General features: G+C 52.1%; 1 protein-coding gene across 7 annotated transcripts in view; it reads left to right on the top strand.

The window, feature by feature from the left end:
• POLD1 (DNA polymerase delta 1, catalytic subunit) overlaps positions 1-24231 on the top strand; it is a 32976-nt gene that overhangs the window by 2568 nt on the left and 6177 nt on the right. For 2 of the 7 annotated variants that reach the window (XM_054250554.2, XM_054250553.2), the window contains 16 exons: positions 10685-10887; positions 11206-11319; positions 12742-12888; positions 12972-13097; positions 13176-13344; positions 13424-13505; positions 13592-13721; positions 14025-14191; positions 14445-14549; positions 16527-16667; positions 16760-16870; positions 17153-17344; positions 17509-17597; positions 18589-18705; positions 18868-18981; positions 19264-19411. In XM_054250554.2, coding sequence (XP_054106529.1) covers positions 10686-10887; positions 11206-11319; positions 12742-12888; positions 12972-13097; positions 13176-13344; positions 13424-13505; positions 13592-13721; positions 14025-14191; positions 14445-14549; positions 16527-16667; positions 16760-16870; positions 17153-17344; positions 17509-17597; positions 18589-18705; positions 18868-18981; positions 19264-19411 — 2154 coding nt within the window. In that variant the 5' untranslated portion in view covers position 10685. Of the gene's footprint in view, positions 1-1516; positions 1686-10684; positions 10888-11205; positions 11320-12741; positions 12889-12971; positions 13098-13175; positions 13345-13423; positions 13506-13591; positions 13722-14024; positions 14192-14444; positions 14550-16526; positions 16668-16759; positions 16871-17152; positions 17345-17508; positions 17598-18588; positions 18706-18867; positions 18982-19263; positions 19412-24231 lie in introns of those variants that run through there. The other 5 variants (XM_054250552.2, XM_078359514.1, XM_078359516.1 and 2 more) reach the window with 5 other exon arrangements.

Raw genomic sequence — 24231 nt, forward strand, 5'->3', positions numbered from 1 at the left:
CGTCTCTACTGAAAATATGAAAATTAGCCAGGTGCGGTGGTGCGCGCCTGTAGTCCCAGCCATTCAGGAGACTGAGGCAGGAGAATCACTTGAACTCGGGACTTGGAGGTTGCAGTGAGCCGAGATCACGCCATGCACTCCAGCCTGGGTGACAGAATGAGATTCCATCTCAAAAAAACAAAAAATAGAGTGGAGGCCAGGTGTGGTTTCTCACTCCTGTAATCACAGCACTTTGGGAGGCTGAGGTGGGAGGAACATTTGAGCCCAGGAGTTTTGAGACCAACCTAGCCAACATCGTGAAATCCTGTCTCTACAAAAATTAAAACATTAGCAAGGCATGACGGCTTGCTAATGGTTCCAATTACTTGGGAGGCTGCATTGATTACTTGCATTGTCCAATTACTTGGGAGGCTGAAGTGGAAGGATCATTTGAGCCCGGGAGATGGAAGCTGCAGTGAGCTGTGTTCATGCTGCTGCACTCCAGCCTGCACAACAGAGCAAGACCCTATCTCAAAAAAACATACAGGTCGGGTGCGGTGGCTCATGCCTGTAATCCCAGCACTTTGGGAGGCTGAGGCAGGTGGATCACCTGAGGTCAGGAGTTCAAGACTAGCCTGACCAATATGGAGAAGCCCCGATTTTACTAAAAATACAAAATTAGCCAGGGATGGTGGTGTGCACCTGTAATCCCAGCTACTCTGGAGGCTGAGGCCTGAGAGTTACTTGAACCTGGGAGGTCGAGGTTGCAGTGAGCCAACATCAGGCCATTGCACTCCAGCCTGAGCAACAAGAGGAAAACTCCATCTCAAAAAATATATATATGAATAAAAACAAAGCTGTGAGATTGGGCGAGATTGGAAGAGGTCATCGAGGGAATGAGCGAGTGTCTTGCTCATCAAGAAAACCAGCATCTGGCCTGCAGTGAGCATGTAGTGTCGTTTTATTGCTGACTCTCTGTTAAGTGCTTGCTCGTGAGAGAGGGCAGAGGCCAGTGTTTGCCAAGCTCTCATCCTGTGCCAGGGCACATGAGAGGGGGTACACGGGGGCCTTTCCTTCCTAATACTGCTCTCCTTCCAGTCTGTACCAACAAGAGCCTGGGTTTTGCGCCTGCTGACACCGTCCCTCCTACCACACCCCTGTAGCCACAGCCAACTGACCTCGGGCAGCCAGTCAGCCCCTTCCTTCCTCCGGGTCCGGCAGTGACTCTGGGCTCCCACAAGCCCCTGCACTTCCTCTGTCCCAGCCGGGTCTCTCCCTGCAGGTCATCACTCCCTGTCCGTCTCTGGCTGCTTACACAGCCGGAGCAAGGGCCACTAACTGAGCTTGCTTCTTCCTGTGAGATAAGTCACTCATGTACACAGTTGTCACCCGAAGAACGCAAACGCGGAGTCAGTTCAAGTCTTCCTCATACGAAACCCCCCGCACACATTCACGGGTGCTCCACTCACGAACAGTGGAAACAAGCCACCCTGATGTCCATCTGCCGATGAGCGGATACGTAAAACGTGTTCTGGCCATACGGTGGAAAAGTACTCAGCAAAAAAGGAACGCAGCTCTGCTTCCAGGCCACCACGCGCATGAACGATGAACGCATTCAGAGAAAGCAGCCAGACACCAAAGGCTGCAGATTCCAAGATCCCATTTATAGGAAATGCCCAGAATAGGCCAATCCATGGAGACAGAAAGTAAGATGGGTGGTTGCCAGGGGTGGGGGCAGATGGGCTGAATCGGGGGAGCTAACGGAGGTAGGGTTTTCGGGGTGATGAAAGAGTCCTAAAATTGATTGTGGTGACGACTGCCTAACTGAACATACTAAATACCATTGAACTATATATACTTACTTTAAAGGGGTGAATTGTATAGTATGCGAATCACAGCTCAGAAAAGCAGTTACCAAATGGAGGCTTCTTCCACCCCGTCCCCTGGAAACCAGTTTCTTAGCTCTCCTTGCAGAACAATGCATTCAAAGCAAACTGATTTATACCTAGTCTCTGCGTTAAAAGCAAAATGATTTATACGTACTCTTCTGCCCACCTTGTCAAATTGTTACTATTTCCATTTTATATATTTCCCTCTTAATATTTTGAAAAGTTTGAAACCTGCAGAGAAGGTACAGATTAAGCACAGTGAACAGGCTGTCGGCGCGACACCTCCTTTGCTTTATCCAAGCACACACATAGACTTGTGCTTTTGTCCTTTTTTGAGATGGAGTCTCGCTGTCTCGCCCAGGCTGCAGTGCAGTGGCACAATCTCGGCTCACTGCAACCTCTGCCTCCTGGGTTCAAGCAATTCTCCTGCCTCAGCCTCCCGAGTAGTTGTGATTACAGGTGTGTGCCACCGCACCCGGCTAATCTTTGTGTTTTTAGTAGAGACGGGGTTTCACCATGTTGGCCAGGATGGTCTGGATCTCCTGACCTTGTGATCCACCTGCTTTGACTTCCCAAAGTGCTGGGATTACAGGCGTGAGCCACCGCACCCAGCCCCTTCTGTCCTTTTCTTGGCTGAACTACTGAAAGCTGTGGTCATCGTGATACGTCACCTCTGAAAGATCTAGCAGTTGACACCTTTTTTGGTACAAGAACTCACTCTGTCATGCAGGCTGTAATGCAGTGGTGTGGTCACAGCTCACTGCAGCCTTGACCTCCCCAGGCTCAGCTGATCCTCAGCCTCCCAAGTATCTGGGACTAAAGGTGAATGCCACTGCACCCTGCTAATTTCTGTATTCTTTTATAGAGACAGGGTTTCACCGTGTTGCCTAGGCTAATCTGAAACTCCTGGGCTCGAGCAATCCCCTCCTCGGCCTCCAAATGTCCTGGGATTACAGCCGAGAGCCACCGTGCCTGGCCTCCAGCAGTCAGCTCTTAAGAACAAGATGTCCAACCGCACAACTACAGTGTCGTCATCGTCACGCAGTTTAACGTGACACGGTGACGTCATCCAATAGACAGTCTTTATTTAGATCTGCCCCGTGTTCCTGTAATAGTCTTCAAAGCTATTAATAATTTCTTTTTTTTTGAGACTGTGTCTCACTCTGTTGTCCAGGCCGGAGTGCAGCGGCACGATTTCCGCTTGCTGCAACCTCTGCCTCCCGGGTTCAAGCAATTCTGCCTCAGCCTCCTGAGTAGCTGGGACTATAGGCACACACAACCAAGCCCGGCTACTTTTTTTTTTGTATTTTTAGTAGAGACGGGGTTTCGTGTTGGCCAGGCTAGTCTCGAACTCCTGACCTCAGGTGATCCGCCTGCCTCAGCCTCCCAAAGTGCTGAGATTACAAGCATGAGCCACCGCACCCAGCCCATAATTTCTTTTTTTTTTTTAATCCAAGTTCTAACCTAGGATCACACACATTTAGCTGTCACAGCAACTTTTTCTTTCCTCTTTTTGAGACAGGGTCTTGCTCTATCATTCACCAGTACAGTGGTGCAATCACGGCTCACTGCAGCCTTCACCTCCCAGGCTCAAGTGATCCTCCCACCTCAGCGTCCGAGTAGCTGGAACTATACATATGCACCACCATGCTTAACTAATTTTTAAATTTTTTGTAGAAATTGGGTCTTACCATGTTGCTTGGGCTAGTTTCTAACTCCTGGCCTCGAGTGACCATCCCACCTCAGCCTCCCAAAGTGCTGGGATTACAGATGTGAGCCCCTAGCCCAGGCGACTTTCTTCTTCATGACAGTGACAGTCTTAAAGGTTTCAGCGCAGTATTGTCACCCTGCACTTTGGATTGGTTTGTTTCTTTGTTTTTGTTGCTTGTTTTTTTTTTTTGACTGTTGTTGTTTGGTTTTTTTTTGTGACAGAGTCTTGCTCTGTCACCCAGGCTGGAGTGCAGTAGCATGATCTTGGCTCACTGCAACCTCCACCTCCCAGGTTCAGGCGATTCTCCTGCCTCAGCCTCCCGAGTAGCTGGGCTTACAGCTGCCCACCACCATGCACAGCTAATTTTTGTATTTTACTGGAGACGGGGTTTCACCATGTTGGTCAGGCTGGTCTCAAACTCCAGACCTCAAGTGCTCTGCCTGCCTCAGCCTCCCAAAGTGCTGGGATTACAGGTATGAGCCACTGTGCCCCAGTGATTCGTTTCCTAATGACTAGAATCAGGGTAAACATTTTCTTAGACCTTTTTTTCAACCCAAAAGATAAAACTCTGAGTGCACCTTTGTGCACCTTGCTTTAGCTACTGAACAGTGCCTCTTTGAGAACCTTCCCTATCAGTACACAAGGAGCTTCCTCATTTCTTTACACAGCTGCATAGTATTCCATGGAACGGACTTAACATAACTTATTTAAACAGCCCCCTAGGGAAGGACAGTTAGGTGGTTTCCAGTCTTTGGGGATTTCAAACAGTGCTGCCGGAAATAACCTTATAAATGCAGTTTTTCTTATGTGATAATGTATCTGCAGCATACGAGCCTAGATGTGGACTTGCAGCCTCCAAACTTTTATGTTTGTAATTGAGGTGTCATTTACATGGCATGCCATGCCCAAGTCTTCAGTGTGCAGTTGGCTGTATAGTGTGTTTTATCAGCCCAGAAACGCCCTCACACCCTTCCCAGTCTCTCCCACCCTAGGAGCAGCCGCTAGTCTGATTTCTAGCACTGTAGATAATTTTAGTCTATTCTACAACTTTGTCTAGATGGTATCATACAATATAAACCTTTTTTATGGAGGTAAAATTAGCTATTTTAAAGCAAACAATGGCTGGGCGCAGTGGCTCACATCTGTAATCCCAGCAAATCGGGGAAGCCGAGGTGGGCAGATCACTTGAGCCCAGGGGTTTGAGACCTGCTTGAGCAACATGGCAATACCCTGTCTCTCCAAAAAAGAAAATTAGCCGGGCATGGTGGCATGCACCTGTCTTCCTAGCTACCCAGGAGGCCAAGGTGGGAGGATCACCCGAGCCCTGGGGGGGGTCAAGGCTGTAGTGAGCTGAGATCACACTACTGTACTCTAGTCTGGGCAACAGTGAATAAAGAGAAAATAATAAAGACAGAAAAATTATTATTTTCTCAATAAAGAGAAAAAAAAATTTTCTCTCAATAAAGAGAGAAAATTAGCCATTTTAAAGCAAACAATGGTGGCATGGTGGCATGTACCTGTTTTCCTACCTGCCCAGGAGGCCAAGGTGGGTGGTATTATTATTTTCTTTCAATAAAGAGAGAAAATAATAAAGCAAAGAATTCAGGTGGTACATTTACAGTGTTGTACACCCATTACCTCTGTCTAGTTTCAAAACATTTCATCACCCCAAAAGAAAGCCCATACTCCGTAACCAGTCACTCCTCATTCCCCTAGTATGTGCTTTGTGTCTGGGTTTCCCACAGCCTGTTTCGAGATTCATCTTTGGTGCATGTCTGTCAGTAGCTGGCTCTTTCTTTCTTTCTTTCTTTCTTTTCTTTTCCTTTTCTTTCTTTCTTTCTTTTCTTTTGACAGAGCGCTGCTCTGTCGCTCAAACTAGAGTGCAGTGGCGCAATCCCAGCTCACTGCAATCTCCACCTCCCAGGTTCGAGTGATTCTCCTGCCTCAGCCTCCAGAGTAGCTGGGATTACAGGTGCCTGCCACCATGCCCAGCTACTTTTTGTAATTTTAGTAGAGACAGGGCTTCACCATGTTGGCCAGGCTGGTCTTGAACTGCTGACCTTGTAATCTTCCCACCTTGGCCTCCCAAAGTGCTGGGATTATAGGCGTAAGCCACGCGCCTGTCCCTGCTGACCCCTTTCTAATGCTGAGCGTCTGTTATGAATCTCCCTGAGCATTTATCACATATACCCAGTCAGTTCAGAATTTCTCCATGATTTTTTCAGGCCTAAGCTGTTGTACCAAGGAGCCCCCAAAACACAGTGGCCCAAGAAAGAGACAAATTGATTTCTACACATACTTTGACAAGTGTGCAGGGTTAGCAGACAGCTTTGCTCTGGAAGGTTGTTGGGGAGCTCAGTGTTGTCCCCACCCTTGTGGTTGACTCCCCACTACATCCACGTTCCAGCCATTGTGAAGTGGATGTCCCAGTAGCTGCCTAGCTCAGGATCACTCTCATTCCTGGAGGGAGAACTTGGTCACATGACCATGCTGGCAGTGCACACTGGGAAATGTAGTCTTCGGCTTGGCAACCTGGGGCTGCTCTGGAGATGCAGGGTCAGAAAGGTGTGTTTTGTTGCAAAAAAGCAAAGCAAGGCTGGGTGCCGTGGCTCACACCTATAATCCCAGCACTTTGGGAGATCAAGGCAGACGAATCACCTGAGGTCAGGAGTTTGAGACCAGCCTGACCAACGTGGTGAAACACTGTCTCTACTAAAAATACAAAAAATTGGCAGGGCATGGTGGCATGCACCTGTAATCCCAGCTATTCTGGAGGCTGAGGCAGGAGAATCACTTGAATGTAGAAGGTGAAGGTTACAGTCAGCTGAGATCAGCCACTGCACTCCAACTTGGGTGACAGTGAGACTCCCATCTAAAAAAAAATCAATCAATTTGTTAAAAAGGTGAAGTGAGGACTGGATATGGGGCAATCATTATGAGATTCAGGGGTGTTCGCTTGAACCTAGGACAGCTGCCCTGCTCACCTCCCTCTTCCCAGCCGTGTCTGGGATCTGCCCTAGGTTCCAGTCATCCCCCTCTCAGCCCAGACCCTAGGAGACAAGTACTTTCTTTTTCTTCTGAGCTGGGGTTTCACTCTTATTGCCCAGGCTGGAGTACAGTGGCGCCATATTGGCTCACTGCAACCTGTACCTCCTGGGTTCAAGCGATTCTCCTGCCTCAGCCTCCCAAGTAGCTGGGATTACAGGCGTGTGCCACCATGCCCAGCTAATTTTGTATTTTTTTAGTAGAGACAGGATTTCACCATGTTGGTCAGGCCGGTCTCAAATGCCTGACCTCAACTGATCCACGCGCCTCGGCCTCCCAAAGTGCTGGGATTATAGATGTGAGCCACCATGCCCGGCCAGCAGTAGGCACCTTTTAAAAATTTCTTTCTCTGATATTCAAATGAACAGGAAGGTTGAAAGAATAAAAGTGTAAAGAACACCTGCACACACCCTTGGCCCCGGTCACCTGTTTCAACACTCCGCCCTGTTTATGACTGGCATGTGTTTCTTATCTCCTGTCTCTCTGTATACGTACACGCACTTTTTACAAATCATCTTGAATATCTTGCAGACATTATGGCCATTTACTCCAAAATACTTGAGTGTATATCTCCTAAGAATATTCTTATTGAACCACAGGAAAGTTATCCACGTAAGTTTAACCTGAATATAATCTTGTCTAATCAACCAGAGGATATATACTTTTCTCTTTTTTTGAGACAAGGTCTTTTACCATGTTGTCCTGTCTGGTCTCAGACTCCTGGGCTCAAGTGATCTTCCCGCCTTGGCCTCCCGACGTGCTGAGATGACAGGCACGAGCCACTGTGCCTAGTCAACTTTTCCGTTGTGGTTCTTTTGTTTTTTCTTGGTTTGGGTTTTATTTGCTATCAGTGGTGGCAATTTTGTTTTTGTTTTTCTTTTAAGACAGAATCTTGCTCTGTTGCCCAGGCTGGAGTACCGTCACGTGATCTCAGCTTACTGCAACTTCTACTTCCTGGGTTCAAGTGATTTTCCTGCCTCAGCCTCCCAAGTAGCTGGAATTGCAGATGCCCACCACCACGCCCAGCTAATTTTTTTGTATTTTTAGTTGAGATGTGGTTTCACCATGTTGGCCAGGCTAGTCTCAAACTCCTGACCTCAGGTGATCCACCCACCTCAGCTTCCTAAAGTGCCGGGAGTGTACAGCCGTGGGCCGCTGTGCTTGGTCCCAGCCAACTTTTATATCAATATGTCTTGTCAAAATATACCCCCAAAATAGTCTTTTATAGGTTGTAATTAAGAAAACACAAGCTGGGCGTGGTGGCTAACTCTTGCACTCCTAGCACTTTGGGAGGCCAAGGCTGACTGTAAGGCTTGGGAGGATCGCCTGAGGTCAGGAGTTTGAGACTAGGCTGGCCAATATGGTGAAACCCTCTCTCTACTAAAATATAAAAATTAGCCTGGCATGACGGTGGGCGTCTGTGATCCCAGCTACTCAGGAGGCTGAGGCAGGAGAATCTCTTGAACCCGGGAGGCAGAAGTTGCAGTGAGCCGAGATGGCGCCACTGCACTCTAGCTTGGGTGACAGAGCGACACTCTGTCTCAAAAAAAAAATAGGCTGGGTGCAGTGGCTCGTGCCTGTAATCCCAGCACTTTGGGAGGCCGAGGTGGGAGGATCACCTGAGGTCAGGAATTTGAGACTAGCCTGGCCAACATGGTGAAACCCTGTCTCTACTAAAAACACAAAAAGTAGCTGGGCATGGTGGTGGGTGCAGCTACTCAGGAGGCTGAGGCAGGAGAGTCAATTGAACCTGGGAGGCAAAGGTTGCAGTGAGCCAACACCGCGCCATTGCACTCCAGCCTGGGCGACAAGAGTGAGACTCCATCTCAAAAAAGAAAAGCCCAGAAATCTATATAAGTAGCAGTCTGTGTGTGGTGTGTGTTATGGTTTTGCTACTGTGTGTCCTGGATTGGAAGATAAGGCGGGTTGCTATAAACGGGATTTTGGAGCCGATTGGAGAAATCAGGAAATGTACGTACCCTTATTTATTTCACGTCATCCTCGAGTGGGTGTTAAACATCCTAGATTTCGTTGTGCTGTGCTCAGGGAAGGGAGTTCCTTATTTTTAGACAGTACGTGCTACAGTGTGGAGGGGTGTGGGATCTGCAAGGCATTCTCAAAATAGGAAGAGAAGCAATAGGCCGGGTGCAGTGACTCACACCTGTAACCCCAGCACTTTAGGGGGCTGAGGTGGGCCAATCACCTGAGGTCAAGAGTTTCAGACCAGCCTGGCCAACATGGCGAAACCCCATCTCTACTAAAAGTAGAAAACTTGGCTGGGTGTGGTGTTGGGTGCCTATAATCCTAGCTACTTGGAGGCTGAGGCAGGAGAATCACTTGAACCTGGGAGGTGGAGGTTGCGGTGAACTGAGATTGCACCACTGCATTCCAGGCTGGGTGACAAGAGTGACACTCTATCTCAAAAAAAAAAAAAAAAAAGTTATCAGATCATGTGCACCCCACACAGGTAGGAGGGCAGAGAGAGGTGGGGAGGAAGCACAGGCTCAGCACGCTGACCACTGGGGAGCCTAGGGAAGGACATCCAGGAGTTCTTGGCATTTGCGATTCTTTTCTTTTCTTTTCTTTTCTTTTCTTTTCTTTTCTTTTCTTTTCTTTTCTTTTCTTTTCTTTTCTTTTCTTTTCTTTTCTTTCTTTCTTTCTTTCTTTCTTTCTTTCTTTCTTTCTTTCTTTCTTTCTTCCTTTCTTCCTTTCTTCCTTTCTTTTCTTTCTGAGACAGTCTTGCTCTGTCACCAGGCGCCAGGCTGGAGTGCAGTGGCACAGTCTTGGCTTACTGCCACCTCCGCCTCCCAGGTTCAAGCAATTCTCCTGCTTCAGCCTTCCTAGTAGCTGGGAACACAGGCGTACGCCACCACGCCCAGCTAATTTTTGTATTTTTTTTAGTAGAGATGGGGTTTCACCATGTTGGCTGAGATGGTCTCGATCTCCTGACCTTGTGATCCACCCTCCTTGGCCTCCCAAAGTACTGGGATTTCAGGCATGAGCCACTGCGCCCGGCCTGAGATTATTTCAAAGTATTTAGGCCAGTGCAAAAGCAATTGTGGTTTTTGCCATTTCAGTTGCAGATGGCCTGGGCAGATGGGTGGTCGGTGAGGGCATCGGAGACAGAGGTTTATGGGAAATAAAGAGATGTGCTATGGCTGAGCATGGCCACGCACACCTGTAATCCCAGCACTTTGGGAGGCTGAGGTGGGTGGATCACTTGAGGTCAGGAGTTTGAAACCAGCATGGCCAATGTGGTGAAACCCAATCTCTATTAAAAATTTTAAAATGTACTTGGCATGGTGGCGGGTGCCTCTCAGCGGGAGCTGAACTTGACCATCGCCCCTAGTCTTGCCTTTGGTCCAAGAGTCAGCTGCCTCTGTAATCTTAGCTGCTCGGAAGGCTAAGGGGAGAATAGCTTGGACCTGGGAGGTGGAGGTTGCAGTGAGCTGAGATCATGCCACTGCACTCCAGCCTGGGTGACAAGAGCAAAACTCCATCTCAAAAAAAGAAAAAAGGGCCAGGTGCCATGGCTCACACCTGTAATCCCAGCACTTTGGGAGGCCAAGGCAGGCGGATCACCTGAGGTCAGGAGTTCAAGACCAGCCTGACCAACATGGAGAAACCCCATCTCTACTAAAAATATAAAATTAGCCGGGCTTGGTGGCACATGCCTGTAATCCCAGCTACATGGGGCGCTGAGGCAGGAGAATCACATGAACTCAGGAGGCAGAGGTTATGGTGAGCTGAGATCACGCCATTGCACTCCAGCCTGGGCAACAAGATTGAGACTCCATCTCAAAAAAAAAAAAATAAAGGATGTCCTAAGGATCTGGTGTCAGGGAGTCAAAGGGGCTGCCGCTGCAATAGCTAACAATTGAGCGTCTGGAATGTGCTCCCACCCGCTGCCTGCAGGGTGCAGAGCTGTGTTACTCCAGCCATTCGAGAGAGCAGGAAAAGGCTCACAGTCATGGTGGGTGCCTGGGAGGCCATGGAGAAGACAACAGGGTAAAGGGTGTCTCTGGTCAGAACCTCCACTAAGCTCCAACTTGCCTGGCAGGATGGATGGCAAGCGGCGGCCAGGCCCAGGGCCTGGGGTGCCCCCAAAGCGGGCCCGTGGGGGATTCTGGGATGAAGATGACATACCTCAGCCATCCCAGTTCGAGGAGGAGCTGGCACTGATGGAGGAGATGGAGGCAGAGCACAGGCTGCAGGAGCAGGAGGAGGAGGAGCTGCAGTCAGCCCTGGAGGGGGCTGCAGACGGTAAGGCTTGGAGCTGGAAACCCCTGCTGCCGAACCCATCGCCCCTGGTCTTACCTTTCGTCCAAGAGTCAGCTGCAAAGCTGAGCTGTGACCCTGCCGTGGCTGACTGTGAATCCTACAAAGGACTGACCTTACCCCCGCCATGCAGCTTGTGTGGCCTGCAGTGATTCTGGCCCTGACCCTTGACCCCCATTCTCTTCCAAGTTTCCTGCCTGACCCAGACCACCACCTCTGCCTGGCTCCTTTCAGAGTCAGATGTCGTCCTGGATGGAGAGGACATGCTTCCATGTACCCCACTTTCTTCCCTTCCCCCACCAGGGCAGATCCCACTATCCGCCATAGATCCTCGCTGGCTTCGGCCCACGCCAGCCCCCCTGGACCCCCAGACAGAGCCCCTCATCTTCCAACAGTTGGAGATTGACCATTATGTGGGTGAGTTTGGGGGTTCCAGGTGGGTGCCGGGGCCCCGGGCTTCTGGGGCGAGGCTGGGCCAGGTCAGCCCCTCTGGCTCTGCCCCTCTGGTGTTCATAGAGCTGAAGTGACAGAACAGACCAGTGGGTGCCAGGAGTTGTGGAGTGAAGCAGAGGTGACACAGGGTCAGCTCGGGGGAGGTGCTCAGTGCAGTGAGCTGTTTTGCATCCTGATTTTGGTACCCAGTGGCTGTAAGGACCCCTGTGCCTTAAGACTCATAACACTAGGCACGTACACCAAAAGTCAACTTGACTTTTTTTTTTTTTCTGAGATGGAGTCTTGCTCTGTCACCAAGTCTAGAGTGCAGTGGCACAATCTCCGCTCACTGCAACCTCTGTCTCCTGGCTTCAAGTAATTCTACCTCAGCCTCCCAAGTAGCTGGGATTACAGGTGCCCGACATCATGCCCTGTTGATTTTTCTATTTTTAGTAGAGACGGGGTTTCGCCATGTTGCCCAGGCTGGTTTTGAACTCCTGACCTCAGGTGATCTGCCCACCTTAGCCTCCCAAAGTGCTGGAATTACAGGTGTGAGCAACTGCGCCCCACCAATTTTTTTCTTTTGGTATTCTTTTTGAGACAGCATCTCCCTCTTTCACCCAGGCTGGAGTACAGTGGCACCAGTAACCTCAACCTTCTGGGCTCAAGTGGTCCTCCCACCTCAGCCTTGAAGTCACTAGGACTATAGGTGTGCACCACAATGCCTGGCTAACTTTTAAAAATATACTTTTGGGCCAGTCGTGGTGGCTTAAGCCTGTAATCCCAGCACTTTGGGAGGCTGAGGCAGGCAGATCACTTGAGGTCAGGAGTTCAAGACCAGCCTGGCCAACATGGTGAAACCCCATCTGAACTAAAAATAGAAAAATTACCTGGGTGTGGTGGCACAGGCATGTAATCTCAGCTATTCAGGTGGCTGGGGCACAAAAATCCCTTCAACCTGGAAGGTGGAGTTTGCGCCACTGCACTCCAGCCTGGGCAACAGAATATATGCATAAAATGTATTTGTTTTGTTTTCTTGAGAGAGGGTCTCGCTCTGTTGCCCAGGCTGGTCTCAAAGTCCTGGGCTCAAGTGAAGTGATCCTCCCACCTTGGCCTCACAATGCACTGGAATCACAGTTTTGGGCCACTGTGCATGGCCAGTTGTTTTTATCTTGTAATAAAAAAGAGGGGCCTCCCTGTAGCTGTGCTGTGGAGAATGGATCCTAGGGGGACAAGGGTGAAGATGGGAACCAGGGTGGAGGCTGAAATGGACAGAGGGAACGGTAGAGGGGCAGGAGCACCCCTGGCTGTAGGCCCCAAGGTATTTGGAGGCTGTGGGGGTCTGGGAAGGCACTCCTCCAAGGAACCTGAGAGAGGTGTCCCCTCTCTTACCCTGTGACCCCACAGGCCCAGCACAGTCTGTGCCTGGCGGGCCCCCACTGTCCCGAGGCTCTGTGCCCGTGCTCCGCGCCTTTGGGGTCACTGACGAGGGAGTCTCTGTCTGCTGCCATGTCCACGGCTTTGCCCCCTACTTCTACACCCCAGCACCCCCTGGTGAGTGGCCCCCACCCAGGCCCAGCCCTGGCCCTTGGAGCCCCTGGAGCCCCCTGTACCTCTGACCACCCCTCCCACCCCAGGTTTCGGGCCCGAGCACCTGGGGGACCTGCAGCGGGAGCTGAACTTGGCCATCAGCCGGGACAATCGTGGTGGGAAGGAGCTGACCGGGCCGGCCGTGCTGGCCGTGGAGCTGTGCTCCCGAGAGAGTGAGTACTCCCCAGGGATCAGCAGGTGGGGGTTCCCTGGGGAGGCTGCTGGCTGATCCCAGCCTCTTCTGTCCGCAGGCATATTTGGGTACCACGGGCACGGGCCTTCCCCATTCCTGCGCATCACCCTGGCGCTGCCGCGCCTCGTGGCCCCCGCCCGCCGTCTCCTGGAGCAGGGCATCCGTGTGGCAGGCCTGGGCACCCCCAGCTTTGCGCCCTATGAGGCCAACGTTGACTTTGAGATCCGGTATGGTCTCGGCCTCACTTCTCCAGCCTCTGTCCCCACCCTGGGCAGCCCCTGTCCACTGACCACCAGTCCCCTCCAGGTTCATGGTGGACACGGACATCGTCGGCTGCAACTGGCTGGAGCTCCCTGCCGGGAAATACGCCCTGAGGCTGAAGGAGAAGGTGCAGGGTGGTCCAGGGCAGGGCGGGGCAAGGCGGGGTGGGGAGCTGGTACCCTGCTGCCACCACTGACCCACTCATGCCTGCAGGCTACACAGTGCCAGCTGGAGGCGGATGTGCTGTGGTCCGATGTGGTCAGTCACCCACCTGAAGGGCCATGGCAGCGCATCGCGCCCCTGCGCGTGCTCAGCTTCGACATCGAGTGTGCCGGCCGCAAAGGTCTGTCCCTGGACCCAGGCTCCTGCTCACCTCCTTGATGTGCCAGGTGGGGGTGGGCAGGCAAGTCCCCAGGTCCTGGAGGTGGGACCACCCCAGACTGTGTGGCGGGATGGGGTGGGGAGGGGTGGAGACGGACTGGAGGTGAGGCAGAGCTGGAGTCAGGGTGGGTTACTCAGGGCCAGCCAGCAGGCAGGTAGGCAGTGGGGACAGCCCTGGGGAGATGGGAGGTGCCGCCTCCCTGCTGTGTGGGGAGGGAGGGGCAGGAGTCAGGTCCATGCATCCCCCTTCTCCCCTCCCTCACAGGCATCTTCCCTGAGCCCGAGCGGGACCCCGTGATCCAGATCTGCTCGCTGGGCCTGCGCTGGGGGGAGCAGGAGCCCTTCCTACGCCTGGCGCTCACACTGCGGCCCTGCGCCCCCATCCTGGGCGCCAAGGTGCAGAGCTACGAGAAGGAGGAGGACCTGCTGCAGGTGGCTCTCGCTCTGCGCCCCACACCACTTCCCGGGGACCCTGCCAGCCTCCATGTCCTGAGCCATCCTGGGCCAGCCTCTGGTGCTGCGATGCCTCTATCCGTGGGTCTGTGCGTGCCGTGCTGAGGCTTGAGCATTCCCACTCTGGCTTCTGCAGGGTTTTCAGGGGTGGCTGGGCTTTTGGAACATTCTGGAAGTAGGGGAATCCGAGGCAGGGCGACCACCAGGGTGACCCAGTGTGCTCCCATCCCAGGCCTGGGCCACCTTCGTCCGCATCATGGACCCTGATGTCATCACCGGCTACAACATCCAGAACTTCGACCTTCCCTTCCTCATCTCTCGGGCCCAGACCCTCAAGGTGAGGGCTGTGCAGGTGGGGGCTTCTCTCAGACGCTCCAGGAGTGGCCTCCGGGCCCGGGGCCTCCTCCCCACGGCTTGGTGCGCCTTGCTCCGTGTGCCTCAGCCCGTTGCCTGAGCCTGGCCCTGCCCTGCTCCAAGTCTGAAAAGTTACTGCGGCCTTTGTCAAGAGGCAAGGAGGGCGTTAGAGTGGAGTGAGAGGGCCGCATGTTCAGAGCTCGGGCTGAAGCTTGCAGGGGTTCCACAAGCCACCGAAGCAGCCACTGAATCCAGGCCTTGCTTTGGGTTATATCCGAGTAAGGAAAAGAATAATCGTCAAGAAGGAGGAGAGGGGGAGTGTGAGGACGGACAGGGCAAGTTCCAGATGCTTGTTGAGTCTGGGTGTGTGTAAAGGTGGATTCCTCTGCCTGGGCGCTGTATCAAAGAGCCACAGACCAGGTGTCTGAAAACAGCGGGTCATGGTCTCACCGACCTGAAGGCTGGAGCGTCCACGACCAGGGTGTCAGCTGGGCCACTGCCTTCGGGGCTATGAGGAAGGATCTGTTCCGGGCCAGCCTCTCTCCTTGGCTTGCAGATGGCTGTCTTCCCCCTGTGACTTCACGCCGCCTTCCCCCTCACTGTGCCTCTCCACGCCGCCTCCCCACCACGTGCCTCTACACACCGCCTTTCCCCCTGTGCCTCTTCACGTGGTCGTCTCCCGCCCTGTGCCTCTTGACGCTGCCTTCCCTCTGTGTGTGTCTGTTTCCAGATGTCTTCCTTTTTGAGATGGAGTTTCGCTGTGTTGCCCAGGCCGGAGTGCAGTGGAGCAATTTCGACTCACTTGCAACCTCAACCTTCTGGGTTCAAGTGATTCTCCTGCTTCAGCCTCCGGAGTAGCTGGGATTACAGGCATTTACCACCACACCCGGCTAATTTTATTTTTTTTAGCAGAGACAGGATTTCTCCATGTTGGTCATCCTGGTCTTAAACTCCTGACCTCAGGTGATCTGCCCACCTCGGCCTCCCGAAGTGCTGGGATTACAGGCATGAGCCACTGCGCCCAGCCCAGATGTCCCCTTTGTATAGGGATACCATCATGGGATGAGGGCCCACCCTAGTGACCTCATTGTCACTTGATCCCCTGCAAAGACGTATTTCCAAATGAGGTCACATTCTGAGGTGCTGGGGGTTAGGACTTAAGCATCTTTTGGGAGAACATGGTTCAGCCCTTAATGGGATATATTGCCTTATTTTCCTGCTTTTCTCTCTGTCTGGCCAGCTTGGTAATGGAAAACCAAAACAGGCCGGGCATGGTGGCTCACGCCTGTAATCCCAGCACTTTGGGAGGATGAGGCGTGAGGATTGATTGAATCGAGTTTAAGACCAGCCAGGGCAACATATCAAGACCCTGTCTCTATTAAACAGAAAAAAAGAAAAAATCTATTCTGAAATACAGAGCAAACTCTTAGGACCCCCAGTGGCTCCAGCTGTCCACTCCACAGCGTGGCGCTGATGCCTGGGCCAGTGCACTCCTCCTCCCCTTCCCTGGGCGCCCCTCACCCTCTGCCCTGGGCCCAGCCCAGGTTTCTCCTGGTTTCAGTCTCCCCCAGGCTGGGCTCCAGCACCCTGCAAGGTCCCCTCCACCCAGGTGCTCTCCAGCATCTTCAGCCCCCTGTCTCAGCCTAACTCTATGCTGCTGCCTGCTCACAGCGTCCCCAAATCTCTTCCTGTTCCCTGCCTAGGTGCAGCCCGCAGCCACTGGGCTCTGTCCGCTCCCAGTCCATCCGGACCCCACCTCTCCCTGTCCCAGCCCCAGCTGCAGCTTCATCCTCCCTCTGGACTCCTTCCCCAGCATCCAGCTCCCCACACCCAGCCCTGCCCATCTTTTTGCCCCCAGGGTTGCTATAGGGATGTCATGGTTGGTCTGGATCTCCGTTCCTCTGGCTGATGTGACACTGGGGACTCCCAGCCTGCCGCACACCCTGCCTCTCCCCGCCAGGTACATACATTCCCTTTCCTGGGCCGTGTGGCCGGCCTTCGCTCCAACATCCGGGACTCATCATTCCAGTCCAAGCAGACGGGCCGGCGGGACACCAAGGTGGTCAGCATGGTGGGCCGCGTGCAGATGGACATGCTGCAGGTACAGCTGCGCCGGGCAGGTGCCGGGAGTGTCCCTGTCCTCGGGAGGCCATTGCCCAGGCCTGCAGCCAACTCACCTGCCCACCCACCCAGGTGCTGCTGCGTGAGTACAAGCTCCGCTCGTACACGCTCAATGCTGTGAGCTTCCACTTCCTGGGCGAGCAGAAGGAGGACGTGCAGCACAGCATTATCACCGACCTGCAGGTGCCCGCCGCCCCCTGACCTCTCACCCCAACCTCTGACCTCAGCCTTTTCCCTGGCCTCTCACTTTGGCTGCATACCCCCACCTCTGACCTCACTCTGGACTCCCTGGCCCCCCGATCCTACATCCATCTCCACCCAGACTCTGATCGCTTGGAAGCCGCCCCTGCCCGCCTCACCTCTCAGGCCCTCCCCAGGCCACCTCGCCCTGTTTCCACTTCCTCCTGCTGCTCTGCCTCGCACCCCCAGCCCCTGGGCCCTGACCCCGTCTGTGCCCATCCCCAGAATGGGAATGACCAGACCCGACGCCGCCTGGCCGTGTACTGCCTGAAGGATGCCTACCTGCCGCTGCGGCTGCTGGAGCGGCTCATGGTGCTGGTGAACGCCGTGGAGATGGCTCGGGTCACTGGCGTGCCCCTCAGCTACCTGCTCAGCCGTGGCCAGCAGGTCAAGGTCGTGTCCCAGTTGTTGCGGCAGGTCAGTAGCCGAGACCTGTCCTCACCACTCCCCAGCAAGGGGCGCCACCAGGCACGTCTCTGGCCCCTCCAGGCGATGGCGTCCCGGATGCACTTTGTCTCCCCGCTCCCAATCCTCACAGCCCCACCTGTACCCACTCCATTTTCCACCTTCTCCCTTCCCAGGCCAAGCAGGAGGGGCTGCTGATGCCCGTGGTGAGGTCGGAGGGTGGCGAGGACTACACGGGAGCCACTGTCATCGAGCCCCTCAAAGGGTGAGGCCCAGGCTGGGTGTAGCTTGTTACTGTATCTCTGGGAGGCCAAGGCAGGGAGGATCTCTTGAGCTCAGGAGTTCCAGACCAGACAGGGCAACATAGCGAGACCGCTGCTCTACAAAGTTTTTTAAAATTAGCCAGGTATGGTGGTGCACGCCTGTAATCCCAGCTACTCAGGAGGCTGAGATGGGAGGATGACCTGAGCCGGGGAGGTGGAGGCTGCAGTGAGCAATGATTGCACCACTGCACTCCAGCCTGGGTGACAGGGCAAGACCCCAGCTCTAAAATACTTTAATAGGCTGGGCATGGTGGCTAACACCTGTAATCCCAGCAGTTTGGGAGGCCAAGGGGGACAGATCACGAGGTCAGGAGATCGAGAGCATCCTGGCTAACATGGTGAAACCCATCTCTACAAAAAATACAAAAAATTAGCCAGGCACGGTGGCATGCGCCTGTAGTCGTCCCAGCTACTCGGGAGCCTGAGGCAGGAGAATCGCTTGAACCAGGGAGGCAGAGGTTGCAATGAGCTGAGATCACGCTGCCGCACTCCAGCCTGGGCAACAGAGCAAGACTCCCTCTCGAAATAAAATAATTAATGATTTTGTTTTTTGAGGCAGGGTCTTCTTCTGTCACCCAGGGTGGAGCACCGTGGCGTGATCTTGGCTTACTCCGAGATCTCCCAGGCTCAAGCCATCCTCCTGCCTCAGGCCCCTGAGTAGCTGAGACCACAGGCATGCACCACCACACCTGGCTAATTTTTAAAAATTTTTTGGAGAGATGATGTTTCACCATGTTGCCCAGGCTGGTCTGGAACTCCTGAGTTCAAGCAATCCTCCTGCCTCAGCCTCCCAGAGTGCTGGGATTACAGGCGTCAGCACTGCTCCCAGCCAATAAATGATCATTTTTTTTAAGGGTGAGGCCACAAGGCAGGGCAGGGGGCAGCATGGGAACTCCTAGTCCTGACTCCCCACTGCGGTTGCTCCCCTCCCAGCTACTACGACGTCCCCATCGCCACCCTGGACTTCTCCTCGCTGTACCCGTCCATCATGATGGCCCACAACCTGTGCTACACCACGCTCCTGCGGCCCGGGGCTGCCCAGAAACTGGGGTATGGTGTCCAGTTCAGCAAGTGTCCCCCGAAGCCATTGGGGCCCTCCCTTGGGGTGCTCAGTTTGGTGGGGGGAGACAGGCACAGGGCCAGGACCGCAGGTCAGAGGTGGAGCTAGAGGAAGAGGGTTGCTGGCAGTCACCCTGCCGTCTTCCACCCTAGCCTGACGGAGGATCAGTTCATCAAGACGCCCACCGGGGACGAGTTTGTGAAGACCTCGGTGCGGAAGGGGCTGCTGCCCCAGATCCTGGAGAACCTGCTCAGCGCCCGGAAGAGGTGAGGCCTTGAGATCCCCTGCTCAGAACTCAGACTTGCTGGGGTCTCTGGGCAATCCCTGTTCCTCACTGGGACACCCCAGGGCTACCTGGCCACAGTGCTCGAAGCTGTGAATGAAATAACACCAAGCACACCTCTTGGCAGCTTCCCTTCGCCCCCTTGACCAGAAGCCTTGTGCAGTGCACAGCACGCCCAACTGTACATTGCACCCACTTCCAGAAAGGAGCCCTGACCAATGCCCGGGGTGCCGTCTAATTGTGCTTTATCTGTGTTACCTCGCAGGGCCAAGGCCGAGCTGGCCAGGGAGACAGACCCCCTGCGGCGCCAGGTCCTGGATGGGCGGCAGCTGGCACTGAAGGTGAGCGCCAACTCCGTATATGGCTTCACTGGCGCCCAGGTGGGCAAGTTGCCGTGTCTGGAGATCTCACAGGTGAGCCCTCGGGCCTCTGGCAGGTAATTGGGGGCAGGTGGGCCCCCTGTGTAGGAGACCAGGGCTCCATGTTGGGGACTTGTATCCAGAGGACTGGGCGCCCTGACTCGCTGGCCTTCTAGAGAGAGGATGCCAACATGGCTTGAGCGATTGGTCCATTTATTCACTCAGCAAACGCCTGCTGAGCATGAACTGTGGTCAGGGCTCACTCTGTGCCCTGGGGTACAGAGTGGGGCAAATGGGATGAGAGTTCCTGTCCCCATTCGGCTCGCAGCTCAGTGGGAACACTCACAGGTCCGTGGTAAACGCGTGGGACACACGTGGCACTAAGAGCTCTGCAGACGGATGTCAGGGAGTGAGAGGGCTGGGCAGGACCCACCACCCTCAGAAGGGACGTGGGGCGGGAAGCCGTTCGCTGTCCTCACAGCAGCATCCCAGCCTGCTTACCCATGGCAGCTCTGCAGCTTGGACAGAAAAACAGACTCTGAAACCACAGAGGGCCTGAGTTTCCCAGATTTTGCCAAGCTGGGGTGAGTGCCCCAGCTCCCGGTCCATGAGGGCCTCGAAAGGGTCTTCCTGTCCAGCCTTCTCCCCTGGGACTTGGGTCTTGGCCCGTTCCAGGCCAGTAGTTGTGCCCCTCTGCTTGGTTACCTCTAGCCACGGGGAGCTCCCTCCCTGCCTGGGTGCTGCGCCAGTTTTCACAGGGCTCTGGGCAGAAGGCCGGATGAATTCCCAATGGGTGGAGCCTGTGCACACACACCCCCACCCAAACTTCTGGTGCCCCAAAGCCCACTCAGGTTCAGTGCTTCACTAGAAGTACTCAGAGAGCTCGGAAGAGCTGGTTCTCATGGTTATGATTCAGTACAGCAAAAGGACACAGATTAAACTCAGCAAAGGAAATGGTTCTTAGGGCAGGGTCTAGGAGGGACCAGGTGTGTCTTCCAGGTGTCCTCTCCCAGTAGAGTTGCCAGGATGGCCCTCCTTTCTCCCGGTGTTGATACATGGCCGCACATGCAGCATTGCCAACCAGAGGCTCCCACCCATGCTCTGGGGTCCAGGGTTTTACTTGGGTGTCAGTCCTGTAGGCATGAAGTGCCCTATGACTGGCCTTAGTGTCTCCATCCTCAGGCCCCTCAGTGACCAACCCTAGAGGCCCAACTGATACTGCATGGCCCGCTGTAAATCATATGAGTATAAACCGCCCGGTGTGGTTCAAAGTCTCAGATACGTGGACACCTTTTTTTTTTTGAGACAGGGTCTTACTCTGTCTCCCAGACTGGAGTGCAGTGGCACAATCATGGCTCACTGTAGCCTCAACGTCCCGGACTCAAGTGAGCTTCCCACCTTAGCCTCCCCAGTAGCTGGGACCGCAGGCACACGCCACCTATTTTTCTTATTTTTTATAGAGATGGGGTCTCGCCATGTTGCCCAGGCTGGAACAGAGACACTGTTATCAGGCGGGATATTCTAGGGACTTAGCGGGCCTCCCAGGAGCCAGGCAAGAGCCAGACCTTTCTTTGCAACAAAGTGAGTCACTCGATGCATGCCCCCAACTCCCCTCTGCAGGCACCAGCTGCCTCCCCAGCCTCCTTGGTGGAAAGGGGTGGCTGTGTGGACATGAGATTCCAGCCCCAAAGCAGAGGCCACGCCAAAAGAGCACCACATGGCCCTCCCCTGGGGCCGCCTCTCACCGACCCTGTGCCTCTGTCTTTTCTCTCTCAGCCACTCCTCTGTCATTCTGTTCCGTTTCTGTCTCTTGACCTCTTCCCTTATTTCTGTCTCTCAAGCTTCGGAGCAAGGCGTGGAATAATAAAAGGTATTGAACCAGGCACAGTGGCTCACACCTATAGTCCCAACACCCTGTGACACTGAGGAGCAAGGACCACCTGAGGCCAAGGGTTCGAGACCAGCCTGGGCAGCACAGGAAACCCTGTCTACAAAAATGCAACCAAGCTAGCTAGGCGTGGTGGCAGCTCGTGCCTGTAGTCTCAGGCATCAGCGCCTGCTCAGAGGCTGAGACAGGAAGATCGCTTGAACCCAACAGATTGAGTTACAGTGAGCTGTGATGGCATCACTGCACTCCATTCTGGGTGACGGATTTGAGAACCTGTCTCTTAGTTTTTGTTTGTTTGGTTTGTTTTGAGACAAGGTCTCACTCTGTCGCCCAGACTGGTGTGCAGTGGCGCGATCTTGGTTCACTGCAAGTTCTACCTCCCAGGTTCAAGCAATTCTGCCCCAGCCTCCCATATCTGGGGCTACAGGTGTGTACCACCACGCCCAGCTAATTTTTGTATTTTTAGTAGAGACAGGGTTTCACCATGGTGGCCAGGATGGTCTCAATCTCTTGACCAAGTTATCTGCCCTCCTCAGCCTCTCAAAGTGCTGGGATTACAGGCGTAAGCCATCACACCTGGTCTGATTTGAGATGGAGTCTCACCCTGTCACCCAGGCTGGAGTGCAGTGGCGTAATCTCGGCTCACTGCAACCTCTACCTCCCGGGTTCAAGTGATTCTCCTGCCTCAGCCTCCTGAATATCTGGATTACAGGCACTCACCACCACGCCTGCCTAATTTTTGTATTTTTAGTAGAGACCGTGTTTTTTTTTTTTCTTTTCTTTTTTTTTTTTTTTTGAGACGGAGTTTCACTCTTGTTACCCAGGCTGGAGTGCAATGGCGCAATCTTGGCTCACCGCAACCTCCGCCTCCTGGGTTCAGGCAATTCTCCTGCCTCAGCCTCCTGAGTAGCTGGGATTACAGGCACGCACCACCATGCCCAGCTAATTTTTTCTATTTTTAGTAGAGACGGGGTTTCACCATGTTGACCAGGATGGTCTCGATCTCTTGACCTCGTGATCCACCCGCCTCGGCCTCCCAAGTGCTGGGATTACAGGCTTGAGCCACCGCGCCCGGCCGAGACCGTGTTTTACCATGTTGGTCAGATTGGTCTTGAACTCCTGACCTCAGGTGATCCATCCACCTCAAGTTCTGGGATTACAGGTGTGAGTCATGGTGCCTGGTTTCCTGTTTCTTAAAAAAAAAAAAGGCATATATATGTGTGTGTGTATATGTATGTGTGTGTATATGTATATGTGTGAATATGTATATGTGTATATATGTGTATACGTATGTATGTGTGTATATGTATATGTGTATGTGTGTATATGTGTATATGTATATATATGTATATGTGTGTGTATATGTATGTATATATGTGTGTATGTATGTGTGTATATGTATATATGTGTGTATATGTATATCTATGTATGTGTATATTTGTATATATGTGTGTGTATATATGTGTATATGTATAGATATGTGTGTATATGTATATATGTGTGTATGTATAGATGTGTATATGTATATATATGTGTGTATGTATATATATGTGTGTATGTATATATCTGTATATGTATATATGTGTGTATATGTATATATGTGTATGCGTGTATATGTGTATATATGTGTGTATATGTGTATATATGCGTGTATATGTATATGTGTATATGTATAAATATGTGTGTATATGTATATATGTGTGTATATGTATATATAGGTATGTGTATATAAACGTGTGTGTATATATGTGTGTATATGTATATGTGTGTATATGTGTGTATATGTATAAATATGTGTGTATATGTATATATGTGTGTATATGTATATATAGGTATGTGTATATAAACGTGTGTGTATATATGTGTGTATATGTATAAATATGTGTGTATATGTGTGTGTATATATGTATAAATATGTGTGTATATGTATATATATGTGTGTATGTGTATATGTGTGTATGTATATATACGTGTGTGTATATGTATATATGTGTGTGTGTATATATACGTGTGTGTATGTATATATACTGTGTATATATATATACTGTGTGTGTATGTATATATACGTGTGTATGTATATGTGTGTGTATGTATATATACGTGTGTGTATGTATATATACTGTATATATATATACTGTGTGTGTATGTATATATACGTGTGTATGTATATGTGTGTGTATGTATATATACGTGTGTGTATATGTATATATATGTGTGTGTATGTGTATATGTGTGTATATACATGTGTGTATATGTATATATGTGTGTATGTATATATACGTGTGTGTATATGTATATATACTGTATGTATATATACGTGTGTATGTATATATGTGTGTATGTATATATGTGTGTGTGTATATGTATATGTGTGTGTATGTATATATACGTGTGTGTATATGTATATATACTGTATGTATATATACGTGTGTATGTATATGTGTGTGTATGTATATATGTGTATGTGTATATGTATATGTGTGTGTATGTATATATACGTGTGTGTATATGTATATGTGTGTGTATGTATATATATGTGTGTGTATATATACGTGTGTATATATATCAAGCGATTTTCCTGCCTCAGCTTCCCAAGTAACGGGAATTACAGGCACGCACCACCACGCCTGGCTAATTTTTGTATTTTTAGTAGAGATGAGGGTTTACCATGTTAGCCAGCTGGTCTCCAATTCCTGACCTCAAGTGATCTACCCGCCTTGGCCTCCCAAAGTGCTGGGATTACAGGCGTGGGCCACCGTGCCTGGCCTCAGTTTTCTTAATTCTAAAATTCAACAGTGGGTTTCTCAATGATTTTTTTAGTCAAGGGGGTACCATCCCCTGCCCTGTGGGGCATTTGTGTAGGTAGGGCCAGTGCTGGTTGCACAGGGATGGCCGTGGCACTGCTGGCTTCCAGGGAGGGGCCAGCTCTGTCAGTGGTTCTGTACCACAGAGACCTGCCCAGAATGTCACAGTGTCGGGGAAACAA

The sequence above is a fragment of the Callithrix jacchus genome, chromosome 22 (genome assembly GCF_049354715.1).
Source record: "Callithrix jacchus isolate 240 chromosome 22, calJac240_pri, whole genome shotgun sequence".
Taxonomy (NCBI): domain Eukaryota; kingdom Metazoa; phylum Chordata; class Mammalia; order Primates; family Cebidae; genus Callithrix; species Callithrix jacchus.